Raw genomic sequence first — 15781 nt, forward strand, 5'->3', positions numbered from 1 at the left:
ATTCTATAACCATTAAACAAACAACTACCTATTGCCACTCCCCAAGTCTCTGGAGACCACCATCCTACTTCCTGTCTTCCTGAATTTGACCACTTTGTCAAATTCATAGAATTTCACCACCTCACAAAAGCAGTATTTGTTCCTTTCGTGTCTGACATTTAGCAAGATGCTGTCAAGGTTTAACCATAGGTCAGCATTTCCCTCCTTTTAAACATTGGATAGTTCAATGTAAGGATTAGTTCCTTCCAACTTTTGGCTGCTTTGAACATAGTTGTCCTGTGAATGCTACCTTCAAAGAGTATATAAGATGCTAAGGAAGAATTGAGGGTCTTGAAGATGCATTGGAGTCAACTCAGAAAATGAGGAGACTTTCACCATCCAGGTGATAGAGTGGAAGGTCTCTGAGGCAGAGGGCAGACTGCTCACTGGAAGCTGGGAGGATGTGGTGCTTTAGGAGAACCAACACACAACCAGAGTGTAGCGGTGTGTGTAAGTTGGGAGACATTCTGGCAGCAGAGGGAGGCGGGGAAGAGCTTCCTATCAACTTGTCTGCTCTGGTTTATTCTTTTCTTCAAGACTCTGCCATGTTCCAGGCCAAGGGCCTTAAGTTGAGTATAAAGGAACATCACAGCAGACATGGACACTGGCCGGTTCAGCTCACAAGTCTCTCTGCCATCTCCCATGTGGATCTTCCCTGCTCTGTTCAATTTGCTTTTGACTTTGAGCAAATCTCTGTGTTCTGCCTCCATCACAGGCCCTGGTTCCTCACCCTTGACTGAGTCATGATTCTGGGCTCTACTCTAGTAACAACGAACTCACCCCATGGCCCCTGCTGGAGTGGACTTGGGGCTGTGCTCTGGTTCCAGCAGCAGCTCTCCCAGCAAACTAAGGATCAGATCTGTGCTAAATAAAGAAGCAGTCTGTGGGGGGAGGGCAGGGGAATGGTAGCTCAGCGTGGATGTGTAGGAGGAAAAGTCTACAGAAAAGACCAAGTGACAGGAGCAGGTTCTAAACAGAGAGCACCGTGGGAGGAAGAGAAGATTTTAGAAATACAAAGAAGAAACGATGGAAAGGAGATACTGGAGAATTAGGGACATGGAGCTAGGACTGACTTCCCAGACTTTGTATGAATAATGAGGTGTTACACATAGTGTCCTGGGTCAGGTTAAAATTGAGCCCATGAGCCCAGGGCCCACCAGCCACCATGAGGGAGCTCACAATGCAGGGGATAAGAAATGCTTGTATCCCATTCCATGGTCAGTTTCCAAGAAAGATTCACCTACATATCACTGATTAAATCTGCATCCATGAGGTACAAAAAGCCCTCCCACAACCCCCAACACACTGACAAGGAAACCAAGAGCAGATGTGGTACAAAAACTTTAGCTGGAATTTAAAGAGGCAAATGGCTTAAACTAACCTTTTCTCTTGGGGCAGTGAGTACTCTCAGGTTCTTCAATACCAGAGGCCCATCCAAGCTGTACCTGAAGTTAATATAATAAAAGTCAATCTCTCCTTCATGGGGCCAGGATGGCAGTGGACGATACTCAAGTTCCCAGGGTGCTTCTTTCTCAAGGTCTGTATATTTAATCCCCCTTTCTACTGAAATCATCTGAAACACATATGACATCAAGTGAGTTAGTATCAGAGAGTCTTGTTTATGGATGTTCAGAGACTGTAAATGAGACATTTTTCTTTTTTTATCTTTATATCTGATTTTATATGGTTCAGAATATCCCAGGTCTTAGCATCCACAAAGGACAGAAACAAGAGTTTGATGAGGCCTTGGATGAATTGCAAATTTGTTTGTCATCTTCAATACTTATACTTACAGCCACTTCCTCCAACTTTATATTAACACCAAAAGAATTAGAGAAATGAATGCTAAGATTTTATTGATCCACTTTTCACACCTGAATGAAAAACAAGAGCATTTTGTCAAAGAAAAGAATATTTATGGACGCCAATCAGTAATGTGTGGCTACAGAAGGGCCATGTGTTATAGATAACAGAACTGGATGGTCATCAAACCTCCATTTAATTATTTTCTATTTAATCATTTTCTATTCTATTAGAAGCAAGAAGTGGAAAGATTTCATTTTTATTGTTTTTCTCCCTTTAGGAGAAGCTGCAAATATTCAAAAGTACATAATTTACATATTGACCAAGGCCTCCTAAACTACCATGACTCCACAACTTTGAGAGCACTTTCTGAGAGGGAGCTTATCCTACCAGAAAGAAGGGCCACCAGAAATTTCAGGTGTTCACCACGCACAAGAATAAATGATAAAATAGGGGAAGGGCAGAAGATAGGAACATATTAATTAAAGAAACCTCAAAAAACTGAATTCTTTATTTTACAAAATATGAGGAATCACCTATTAAGAAACAAAGATAACCAAGCTGCTAAGAAATTAGCTTCTCTCCAGGATTTCAGAACCTCTTTCCTACAGAGACATTTATTGCATTTGAGGATAGCTTGTGACGAATATAAAACTTTCTCACATGGCACACATAAGACTGAGAAAAAACGTATATATTTTATTTTACATTAACTTTAAGCAGATGAAGAAGAATGTTAAAAAAAAAAACTGTATTAACTATGATGTGAAATAATAGTTTTACTATTTTACATAAGAATTGCTTTTATGCCATTTAACAGCAAGGAGACTTGAAAATGTTAAGAATGGAAAGATAGTCATCACCATATTCTCCACTTCGGCACTTTGCCTGACACACCACTGGAACATCCCCGTGACCGTGAGAGTGAGAGACAGGACCAGGCCAACCTGCCCGAGATCCAAAGCTAAGTGAGGAAGAAGAGGAATAAAGTCAGTCTCCTTCTCAACCCCTCAGGTGGTTCCTTCTGTCATTTTATGAAGAAGACTCCTTTATTTTTATGAGTTTTAATGGAGTATAGTTATTTACAAAGTTGTGTTAGTTTCAGGTGTACAGTAAAGTGAATCAGCCAGATATATATATATCATCCACTCTTTTAAAGTTACTTTTCCCATATATGTCATTACAGAGTATCAACTAGAGTTCCCTTTGCAATACAGAAGGTCATTTTTAGTTTTCTATTTTATATATAGTACTGAAAAGACTCCTTTATAACATTTAAATCATTTTCATGTAATGATAGTATTACTCATAATATTACTTCTGATGACTGAGATAATAATACAGTTAAAAAAAAAAAAAAAAAACCACTATGATGGTCTTCCCTGGTGGTGCAATAACTAAGAATCCAAGCACCCAATCAGGGGGCTTAGGTTTGATCCCTGGTCAGGGAACTAGATTCCACATTCCACAACTGAGAGCTCACATGCTGCAACTAAAGTCCTGCCTGTCACAACTAAGACTGAAGATCCCGCGTGTCCCAACTAAGACCCAGTGGAGCCAAATGAGAAAGTAAATTTTTAAAATATTATGAATTTAGAAAGCATTAACAATGTTGTTGTTGTTGTTCAGTCACTAAGTTGTGTCTGACTCTTTGTGATGCCACAGACTGAAGTACACCAGGCTTCCCTGTCCTTCACTATCTCCTGGGACTTGCTCAAACTCATGTCCATTGAGTTGGTGATGCCATCCAACCATCTCATCCTCTGTCATCCCCTTATCCTCCTGCCCTCAATCTTTCCCAGCATCAGGGTTTCTAATGAGTTGGCTCTTCATGTCAGGTGGCCAAAGTATTGGAGCTTCAGTCCTTCCAATGAATATTCATTACTGATTTCCTTTAAGATTGACTGGTTTGATCTCCTTGCAGTCCAAAGGACTCTGAAGAGTCTTCTCTAGCACCACAATTAAAAGGCATCAATTCTTCTTCCTATTAGTGGGATATTTTATTACTATAGACTCGCAGTCTCTTCACTTTCTGCCATTAGAATGGTATCATCTGTATATTTAGGGTTATTGATATTTCTCCTGGCAATTGTGTTTCCAGCTTGAGTCATCCAGCCTGGTATTACACATAATGTATTCTTCATATAAGTTAAATAAGTAGGGTAACAATATACAGCCTTGTCATACTTCTTTCCAATTTTGAACCAGTCCATTGTTCCATGCTCTTCACCTGAATACAGGTTTCTCAGGAGACAGGTAAAGTGGTCTGGCATTCCTATCTCTTTCAGAATTTTCAACAGTTTGTACTGATCCACACAATCAAAGGCTTTTGTGTAGTCAATGAAGCAGATGTTTTCCTGGAATTGCGGGGAGCTGGCGTGAGGACCTCCACCCATGGCAAAGGTCATGAGGAAGGAGGCTTGACATACGCAAAGGCGGGATCGAGCCTCAGGAGTCCCCCTGGAAATTCTCGAGCATCTACCCCCAAAACCAGAATCGGCCTACTTTACTACTTTGTGCTCTCACCTACACCTCTGACTTTATGGGGGAGCTGTCCCCCACCACCTCTTTCAGAGAAGGAGTTAACTTAGAGCTCCAGTTAATAATAATTCCTGGGTGTGACAGGAGTGTTCCAAACTTACAAACTCTTCTGAAGGTTCTCTAGCCTGCCTGACAGGCTTGTCCAGCCACATGTGACTGCTCATAGCCTCCCAACCATGAGAGGCACGAGATGCTTTAAACCTTCTAGAAACAGGTTCTTTAGAGAAGTTAGAAAACTATTAGTATAAGTATAGTGGGCTGATTAGAAATTGTATTGGTGAAGGGTTTTTCATTTGTTGAGTCAATGTTTACTGCTAAGTCTCCACATCCCCTGCCCTTATACACATTAATGAATATATAGAAGAAATAAGTATTAACCTTTGAAATTAATCATGTTAGACCTTAGGCTAAGCAAATTCTTTCCTTAATTAAAACCCACTACACCCTCACCCTATAGGAATGTAACTTTATCTAGTACCTTCGGAAGGTGGCGTCTGTTTCAAAAATAATCACCCCTGGAGAAATAAGTGTTCTGGTTGACTGACCGCTGTCACAAGGAGAAGGTCATAAATTGTCAGCAGGCCCCCTGGCCAGAAAATGATGTAACACCCCTAAGACCTCTGTATACATCTGTATGAAGCACCTGACTTTAATAAAAGTCAGGACTGCGGACCCCGTGTGACTTTTGTATAACATCTCAGTGTATAAAAACAGACACTGGAAAATAAAGAATTGGGATCAGTTCCTCGAAAGACTGGTCTCCCCATGTCATTCTCTCTCTCAAACTCTGGCTGAGTTTCCATCTGGAGCACGGACCCTGCCATGCTTACTAATTTTGCCTGAGCGTCTAAGATCCGACCGGGGAGGCCTCAGTGTCTCCTCTCCTTTGGGAGAATGGAAGGATGCCTGCAGCCTACATAAGTGGTGCAAACTTCTTGTCTTGAAGTTTTATTGATTTCCCGTGTAAACCAAGCTACTCAGCCTCTTCACTGAATTTTCCTGCTGAGCTATGCCCATTCTATTACTCTTTATATCTCTAATTAATATTTAATTAAAGCTATCATATCCTGATTGCTGAAGCCGTCTCCCCTTTGAACTCCCTGGATCAGCCGGGGCTGGACATCAGCATGGAATTCTCTTGCTTTCTGTATGACCCATCAAATGTTGGCAGTTTATTCTCTGGTTCCTCTGCCTTTTATAAACCTAGCTTGTACAACCCTAAGTTTCCAGTTCATGTACTGTTGAAGCCTTGCTTGAATGATTTTGAGCATAACCTTACTAGCATGAGAAATAAGTGCAATTTTATGGTAGCCTGAACATTCTTTGCCATTTCCCATCCAGGGGATTGGAATGAAAACTGACCTTTCCCAGTCCTGTGGCCACTGCTGAGTTTTCCAAATTTGCTGATATATTGAGTGCAGCACTTCAACAACATCACCTTTTAGGATTTGAAATACCTCAGCTGGAATTCCATCACCTCCACTAGCTTTGTTCATAGTAATGCTTCCAAAGGCCCACTTGATTTCACACTCCAGAAAGTCTGCCTCTAGGTGAGTGACCACACCATCATGGTCATCCAGATCATTAAGATCTTTTCTGTACAGTTCTTCTGTGTATTATTGCCAGCTCTTCCTAATCTCTTCTGATTCTCATAGGTCTTTACGATTTCTGTCATTTATCCTATTAATTCCAACTGGATTGAGATACACTTTATGGTATTATATAGGTGAGAGTCATGTCATTATTCAAGGTCATTCCTGGTGGTTCAGTTGGTAAAGAATCTGCCTGCAATGCAGGAGACCCAGGTCAACCCCTGGAGTCAGTAAGATCCCCTGGAGAAGCAAATGGCAACCCAATCCAGTATTCTTGCCTGGAGAACTCCATGGACAAATAAGCCTGGCAGGCAACAGTTCATGGGGTCACAAAGAGTCAGACACGACTGAGTGACTTTCACTTTCACACGTCGTTATTCAGATTTTTGTTCTTATGGCTCCAATTTTCATTGTATAATTTCACTTTCTACATCCAGTGTACTTGCAGTTGCAACCACAAAAACAAGGCAATGGGTTCTAAGAGCCAGTGCTTTTAAATCTAAAGTATTACTCTCGTTGTTCCATTATCAAAGACTGTGATTCAGGGTTATTATTATGGAATAGTTAGGGATGGTGAAATTCATGCCATGCACCCCAACAGCTGCTCATTTGTTACCCACACAGCAGTGAGGACACTGTTCTTTGCTATAGAGAATCTTAATCTGCCCAGTACACCAGGCACCTACAACCAAGAGATCCAAGTAGCCCTAAAGTTAGACCTAAACCCTAAGCTGTACAAAAAGCTTAATAGTAAATTTGGTTCTCTCCATCCACGTACAGGACACTACCTGGAATGTTCAGGTCAGCTTACTACAGTTGCATGGACCTCAACCAATTTAAAGAAAGATAAAAAGATAAAAGTTCTCAACAAAGACCTACAGTAAATAAACAAACAAACAAACAAACCACCCAAAGTAATCGACAGATTCAGTGCAATGCCTATCAAACTACCAATGGCATTTTTCACAGCATTAGAACAAAAGCTTTTACATTTTGTATGGAAACACAAAATACTATGAAAAGCCAAAGCAATCTTGAGAAAAACAGAATAGAAATTTGAAGCTGGGTAGAATCAGGTTCCTTGTCTTCAGACTATACTACAAAGCTACAGTAACTGAAACAATATGCTACTGGCACCAAAAACAGAAATATAGATCAATGGAACAAAATGGAAAGTCCAGAGATAAACCCATGCACCTAAGGTTACCTATGACAAAGGAAGCAAGAATACACAATGGAGAAAAGACAGTCTCTTCAATAAGTGGTGCTGGGAAAACTGGACAGCTATATGTAAAAGAATAAAATTAAAACACTCCCTAACATCATACACAAAAATAAACTCAAATGGATTATAGACATATATGTAACACCAGACAATATATAACTCTTAGATGAAAACTCTTAGATATATATATTCTGATATATAACTCAGAATTCTCTCCGACATAAATTTCATCAAGATCTTTTTTGATTAACCTCCTAGAGTAATGAAAATAAAAGGTAAACTAATGGAACTATATAAGCTTAAAAGATTTTGCACAGCAAAGAACACCATAAACAATACTGAAAAACAACCTTCAGAATGGGGAAAAATATTTGCAAACAAAGTGACTGACAAGGGATTACTCTGAAATACACAAACAGTTTATGCAGTTCAATATTAAAAAAAAAATCCCAATCAAAATATTGGCAGAAGATTAAAACAGACACTTTCCAACGAAGACATACAGATGGCCAAAAAGCACATAAAAAGATGGTCAACATCTCTAATTATTAAAGAAATACAAATCAAAACTATAGTGAGGTCTTACTTCACACTACTCAGTATGATCATCATCAACCAATCTACAAACAGTAAATGCTGGAGAGGATGTGAAGAAATACTCCTACCCTGTTGCTGGGAATGTAAACTGGTACAGTCACTATAGAGAATGATATGGAAGTTCTTTTAAAAACTAAAACCAGCACTACCATGTGATACAGCAATCCCATTCCTGGACATATATCCAGAGAAAACCATAATTCTAAGACATATATGCACCCTAATGTTCACTGCAGCACTATTCACAATAGCCAGGACATGGAAGCAACCTAAATGTCCATCAATCAAGCAATGGGTAAGGAAGATGTGTGGTATCATATATACAATGGAGTATTATCCAGCCGTAACAAAGGGAAGATAATGCCATTTGCAACAACATGGGTAGACCTAGAGATTTTCATACTAAATGAAGTATGTCAGACAGTGAAACATAGAATATGATATTGCTTATACATGAATTCTAACAAAAGGCAACAAATGAACTTATCTACAAATCAGAAATAGAGTCACAGATGTAGAAAATAAACTTATGCTTACCAGGGGATGAGGGAAGGGATTGATAAATTTAAAGACTGGGACGGACACATACATACTACTATATATAAAATAAGAAAATAGATAATTAATAAGAAACAAATGTAAAGTACAGGGAACTCTGTAATAACCTATATAGGAAAAGAATCAAAAAAGGAGTGTATATATGTATACGTATTTCAGATTCATTTTGCTATACACCGTAAACTAAGACAACTGTGTAAACCAGTAAAACTTAAAAGAATGGTCTGAGCCAGCCAAAGCAGGGGCCCAAGACACCACAGGTCTGCTGGAGGCACTTTCAAATCTGGTCTTTGCTCTTAAAGATTCTGAAAGTCCAAAATAGAAATTCTTTTCTAAAGGACAATTTATTTGAAATATTAATTAAAATGCAAATTCCTAAAAAAAAAGATACATGCACCCCAATGTCCATGGGGTATGGAAAAAGAATCTTTAAAAAAGTGGATATACGTATAACAGATTCACTTGGCTGTACACCTGAAGCTAACACAACATCATAAATCAACGATACACCAATCAAAAATTTTTTAAAGAGGTCTCAACAAGGACCTACTGTAAATAAATAAGTAAATGGAAAAAAAGATGCAAGTGCTCATCACGACACAAATGAGTTCACAAGAACCACACAGTGGAGTCACATGCTGCAGACACTGTAATTCACTAGAACCAAGCAGTATATATTAGACAAGATGGCAAGAGTTTAATAACTACAAAGCTATAAACTGTAAACATACTACAAATATTCACATATTTACTTACATTCTACCAGAATCAGGGCCCCAAAGGCAACAACAGTGACAAAGATGGCACAGATGACATCCAGATACACAGCGAGCCATCGGGACGTCTTCAAAAGCAGGAACCAAGCCTCTGCATTTGTGAATCATAATAAGTGTAATACATAAACAGAAAAACCATGTTAACTGCTTCTAATGAGGGAGAGCATTTCCTCAGCTGAGGTACAGAAGATTTTATACAAGGTAGGAGAGCAAAGCCACACACTCAAGGAACCTGAAGATTCCAGAAAACTAGGTTATAACCCAAGACAAGGTATGGGACACACAGGAATCAGTCCAGGAAGCAAGCATTATACTGGATGCTTGGGGCTGGTGCACTGGGAAAACCCAGAGGGATGGTACAGGGAGGGAGGAGGGAGGAGGGTTCAGGATGGGGAACACGTGTATACCTGTGGCAGATTCATGTTGATATGTGGCAAAACCAATACAATATTATAAAGTTAAAAAATAAAATAAAATTAAAAAAAAAAAAAAAGAAAATGTCAATCCACAGATTATCAACAGAAATACGATCACAAGAAAGAAGATGGAAAATCGTCTCATTGGTGCATTTTCTGCAGTGCCGGGCCTCAGTGTGAAGATCGTCCTCTCACATGTCTACTGTTCCCAGCTCTCAGACAGCAGAGCTCACACTGTTTCCAGCACCTTCTGCACTCACCACAGGGCCCTGCAGTGTTTATTCTTAGGAGCCAGTATCTACATGACCATCAGCCAACAGGATCTGCATGTGGCTTTCAAAATGCTATTTTATCTTCAAAATACAGTAACGATTGAAAAGTTTGACCAGGATTTTATAGACTTAGAGGAAATTCTGAATTTTCTACCTAGGAAAAACAACTTCACTGATACAAAGTATAATCAAGTGGGTGGCAAATCAGGAAATTAGTTTCGTCAATCACATCTGCTACCCTCCATGCTCTGAAAAGAGTTGGCAAACTACAGCCTGGGGGACAAGAATAGCGACCACCTGGTTCTGAAAAGGAAATTTTATTGGAAAACAGCCATTTACTGATGTATTATCTTTGCCTGTCTTTGCACTACAACAGCCAAGGTGAGTAGTTGCAATAGACACAGTATAGCACACAAAGCCTACAATATTTTCTATCTGGATCTTTGCAAAAAACAAAATTTTACTGAGTCCTGCCCTAAAGAGATAGAAGTCCACAGGGCACAGTGATGGAAGGACAATGCAAGCCAGTCAGGGGAGAAAAGCAGGGGGTGACAGGGAAGAGGGGAGCACAGAAGGGATGCTGAGAGGAAGGGGTGGGCGAGGTGGGTGGCATAGGGGGACATGCAGGTGACACAGAGAGAGGTGCTGGCCTACTAGGCCACTTGAGATGGAGATCAGGCCTCAGAAGGCAGCACATCCCATCTGAAATTATTTCCAGAAACTTACAGACCTGAGTGCAAATCCTGATATGCATCAAACAGCTCCTGAAAGCTCTTTTCAGCTTTGTATGCCCTGATGGTCCGGAGTCCCCGCAGAGAAGATGCTAAGTGAGAAAATACCGGGCTCCGTGCTGGGGAAGCAGAGACAGACACACAACAGAGAAAGTCAGGGAAGCTGGATGTGAGGAAACCCACTGACTCCTAGGGTATGTCGTGACTGCTGCTGCTGCTGCTGCTGCTAAGTCACTTCAGTCATGTCCGACTCTCTGAGACCCCATAGACGGCAGCCCACCAGGCTCCACCATCCCTGGGATTCTCCAGGCAAGAACACTGGAGTGGGTTACCATTTCCTTTTCCAATGTATGAAAGTGAAAAGTGAAAGCTAAGTCGCTCAGTCTTGTCCGACCCTCAGTGACACCATGGACTGCAGCCTTCCAGGCTCCTCCATCCATGGGATTTTCCAGGCAAGAGTACTGGAATGGGGTGCCATTGCCTTCTCCATATGCGGTGACACCTCCCACCAATAGGAATCCTCCATGTGACCCTCACTCCTGTTCACATCAGGTTTCACTTTAATGACCTGGGAATGAAAGATTCTCTTTGAACCTATGTTTGACCAAATTCATTCACAGCTAGATTTAGATAAATTCTTTACTGGTTCTTTCATCAAGGTCCTCTCAAACATGCTTCCCTCCAAATTCTCCTGGCATCTCTCCAGGTGGAAATTGTTCACAAATTTTTAAAAATTTATTGAAGTATAGTTGATTTACAATAATGTGTTAGTTTCAGGTATATAGTATATTCATTCAGTTATATTTTTCTGATTATATTCCATTACAGGTTATTACGAGATGCTGAATAAAATTTCCTGTGCTTTACAGTAAATTCTTGTTGCATACCTATTTCAAATAGTAGTGTGTCTATTAATCCCATATTTCTACTTTGTTCCTCCCTCCCTCCCAATCCCCTTTGGTAAGTTTGTTTTCTATGTCTCTGAGTCTATTTCTATTTTGTGTACAGATTTATTTGTATTATTTTTAGATTCCACGTATAAGTGATACCATATTTGTCTTTCTCTGACTTTTTTTTTAATATTATCCTCTAAATCCATCCATGTTGCTTCAAATGGCTATATTTTTTTTTCTTTTTCATTGTTAACTAATTTTTGAATCAGTAACATTCTAAAATTTAATTCCTCATTAGAGTCCTCACCACCCTGAATTTTGATGAGTCAGTACATCCCCCACCCTGGACCAGAGCCAGACACAGGACAGGAATGAGATGAGTAAGAAAGTGGACAGTCTGCCACCTCCCCCGTCCTGGGCCTCTCCCTGCACCTGTGCCAGGATTCTCTGTACGGGTCACGGAGCACCTGGTTCTGCACTGCCCTTGTGCCCACAGGACCCGGCAGATGAGGAGCCTTTGAATAGTCTTGACTTCTGCTCCGGGAGCCTGATGGATGCTTTCATAACTGCCCTGATGGATCTCTGAACCGCAACATGATCTCACACTTTCCCTTTGTCCTTTGTTCACACAAAGAGCTGAAAGTGACTCATTGGTGCCTTTGTTCATGCAGTTGAGTACCTGTGTTCTCATTCCCGCATCCACACTGCTCTCTCTCTCTCTCTTCACTCTATTGACTAACTTTTTAGCTTCCTATAATGTTTTGCTTATAAGAGCAACATAAACTCAGATGGAGCTCATGCTCCAAATAATAAAGGCAAGGGACTGTGTTCAGGCCTTTTCTTCAGCCCAGCAGGTGTCCCAACCCACCCCCAGAACTCAGACAGGAACCAGGGTGTTCACAGGGATGATGCAGGAGTATTACTGGGCCCATCACCCTGTCAGGAAAATGCCAAGAGTCCAGCTCCAGAGAGCACAGAAAACTCACCAGAACCAGGCTCTCATTTCCTAAGTAAATGAGGTTACATCAATACTATCCATCACAGACAGGGCTTCTGAGCAGGAAGCAGACATGGTTGTTCCCCCAGGGAGAGTCCTGGAATGAACTCTCCAGAGTGGCCTCCCTCACCTGCTTCCCTGTCAGGAGATCAAAGTGCAGCTGATTCTCTCTAGCAGGGATGGAGGGCAGGGAGGACTTTAGAAACCAGGTTTCATCTCAGCCTTGAACACCAGGGAACCAAACACCCCATCACCGACCTCACCTCATGCCCAAGAGTTACAGGCTGGGGGAATCTGGGCCTGTAAAAATCTATCCTGCTTCTCTCAAACTCCATTTAGGGCTGAGCAGGATGCCAGGATGAGTGAACTGGAGGGTCTGCAAAGAAAATTAGCTAGTATAGGGGGAGAGGGGATGTTAAGGCTCTGGTGCTGTGTTGCCCAAAGTATCACTTTTCCCACAAGCACTGAGCTCGCTGTCCTGAAGCAGACTATGTCCCAGTAATGGTGTCAGCTCACAGTCACAGACACGTGTAACCCTACACTTCACATGACTAATGTCTGTGCTTCCCACAACCCTGAGGACACTTGGGAACACACACCCCCAAGACGGCAGATCTTCCCGGGCAGGATGACCCCAGGCTGACAGCCCTGCTGCAGATGATCACTCAAGCTATATGAGACCTGCTAGTTGTGAGTAAGTTCTTGATTGCCTCATGTTCAAGGTTCCAGTGTCTTTGGTCATGACCAGCAAGTACTTTACAAGCATCAGTTCAAGAAATCCTCATTAGAACTCCAGAGACTAAGGGATTAAGAGCACTCACTGCCAAAGATTAACTATTTGAACCCACCAAAGTGACAGACCTGGGTGTGAGACATGACTTTCTTAATCCCAAGGTTGTGCTTTTAATCACAACAGCAGTGTCTCAGTTCAGTTCAGTTCAGTCTCTCAGTCATGTCCGACTCTTTGAGATCCCATGAACCGCAGCATGCCAGGCCTCCCTGTCCATCACCAACTACTGGAGTTCACTCAAACTCATGCCCATTGAGTCGGTGATGCCATCCAGCCATCTCATCCTCTGTTGTCCCCTTCTCCTCCTGCCTCCAATCCCTCCCAGCATCAGAGTCTTTTCCAATGAGTCAACTCTTTGCATGAAGTGGCCGAAGTACTAGAGTTTCAGCTTTAGCATCATTCCTTCCAAAGAACACCCAGGACTGATCTCCTTTAGAATGGACTGGTTGGATCTCCTTGCAGTCCAAGGGACTCTCAAGAGTCTTCTCCAATACCACAGTTGAAAAGCATCAATTCTTCGGCACTCAGCTTTCTTCACAGTCCAACTCTAACATCCATACATGACTATTGAAAAAACCATAGCCTTGACTAGACAGACCTTTGTTGGCAAAGTAATGTCTTTGCTTTTGAATATGCTAGCAGTGTCTCAGAGGGAGAATAATCAGGGTTAAGGATGCCTGCGTGTGACGATGTGCATTTTTCTCCAGGCTTTGTTATATATGTTCAGAAAACCCTCAGGTACCATCCAACAGCTTCACCACTACTGCACATCTTATTAAGCATCTGAGGTTGAACAGAGTTCCTGGGAATCTAGTATGAGAACTCCTTAAAACAGCAGACTTGATGATCCATGGTCCTAACACACCTGACACACATCTTAACCCTCCCCTAACAATGCTTGTAGCAGACTTTGCTAGTTGATCCTGGCACCTTTCAGACAGAGTTTGGATATGGCTTCATTATTCAGGCACTGCCAAAGGCAAAAAGCTGGTTAGAGAAAGACAACCAAATACCACCCTGGTTTTATGTACTTTCCATTGCTATGCTCACTTTTGTAAAAATGTTCCCCTCAAAACCCTATTATAATTAGCTGCCAAATGTCATTAAGATGAAAATATCAACCTAAGCTTCCAGAGGCAGTTAGGCAGTAGGATCTGAAACTAAACCTCAGGACATCAGCAGTCTTTCACAGCACAAGCAGGATTATGCCTTCTGGTCATAGCAGTCAGGTGTCCTTTTTGCTGGTGGCTCCAGTAGTGACCTGAAGATATATTCTCACTCACTCAGTTGCTCAGATGTGTCTGACTCTTTCTGACTCCATGAACTGTAGCCCACCAGGCTCTTCTGTCCATGGGATTATATGGGCAAGAATACTGGACTGGGTTGCTATTTTCTCTTCCAGGAAATCTTCCCAACCTAGGGACTGAACTCATTTCTTCTGCATGTCCTGCATTGGCAGGCAGATTCTTTTATCACTGAGCCACCTGGGAAGCCCTAAAACATACTTTCAGTTACTACTTAGAGAAAACAATGGTGTCATCATTTCAGGCACAGACCCACCACCTAGAGACAGCATAAACAGGTCTAATCAGCTGGCCACCACATTTGGTTACCTGGGGTGTGTAGGAGGCAGAATCTCGATTGAATTTAGTGTCCAACTGATTACAGAGTACTAGGATGCAGGAAAATCCACATATCCCACAGAGATGATGCCAAAGTTCTCAGACTCTCCATCTCAAATACTGAGAAAACCCTGCACTTCTTTTTAAAAGAGCCTCAGGAGCAGCCCTTCTCTCCACTTCTGTATGGATGCCTTCCCCAGGCAAAAATTTCTGTCAAGTGTTCCTTCTGGAACAACCCCTCATTGAACATACCAGAGAGCTGCTTTTCAGCAAGACTCTTGAATGACCCCATTTCATGGGCAGCCTCAAACCATAAAATATTTGAAGTCTTGTCTTCACAGAAGACTGGATGGAGCTCATCATTCCTCTTCTGCCTCCCCAGGTCCTTCCATCAGTCAAGTCACATCAGCAGAATGCCACACACACCTGGACTCTACTTCTCCCCATCCATTCAAATACCTCACAAAACTGGACCTTACAAAAGTTAGCTAGTTCTCTTGATGACTGAAATTTTTCTTTACATCTTTTATGAAATGGATGATCACTATCCTTTTTGCAACTAATTAGAAAATATATCTTTAAAAGGTGAAATTGTTAGTCACTCAGTCATGTCCAACTCTTTGTGGCCGCATGAACTGTAGTCCACCAGGATCCTCTCTCTATGGAATGCCCCATGCAAGAATACTGGAGTGAGTTGCCATTTCCTTCTCCAGGGTAACTTCCCAACCCAGGGTTTGAACCAGGGTCTCCTGCATTTCAGGAAGATTCTGAAGTCAACAGGGAAGCATCTTATGTGTTTATTATAAAAACAGAACATGCAACTGCCACGGTGAAAAAAAAAAAAAAAACTCCTTTGACTGGATAACAGATTTTTTTCCACTTGGTAGATACAAAGAACCATGAGACTCAATATTCTCAGAATCTAGGCT

At 41.5% G+C, this 15781-nt stretch overlaps 1 protein-coding gene across 5 annotated transcripts in view; it reads right to left on the reverse strand.

Annotated features, from left to right (window-relative positions):
- LOC133243936 (ATP-binding cassette sub-family C member 4-like) overlaps positions 1-15781 on the reverse strand; it is a 590639-nt gene that overhangs the window by 465574 nt on the left and 109284 nt on the right. For 4 of the 5 annotated variants that reach the window (XM_061410637.1, XM_061410639.1, XM_061410642.1 and 1 more), the window contains 4 exons: positions 10550-10669; positions 9112-9222; positions 2706-2806; positions 1421-1612 (listed from right to left, as the gene is read on the reverse strand). In XM_061410637.1, the coding sequence (XP_061266621.1) occupies positions 1421-1612; positions 2706-2806; positions 9112-9222; positions 10550-10669 (524 nt within the window). The remainder of the gene's footprint in view (positions 1-1420; positions 1613-2705; positions 2807-9111; positions 9223-10549; positions 10670-15781) is intronic. The other variant, XM_061410641.1, reaches the window with a different exon arrangement.

Source organism: Bos javanicus, unplaced genomic scaffold (assembly GCF_032452875.1).
Source record: "Bos javanicus breed banteng unplaced genomic scaffold, ARS-OSU_banteng_1.0 tig00001600_1, whole genome shotgun sequence".
Classification (NCBI taxonomy): domain Eukaryota; kingdom Metazoa; phylum Chordata; class Mammalia; order Artiodactyla; family Bovidae; genus Bos; species Bos javanicus.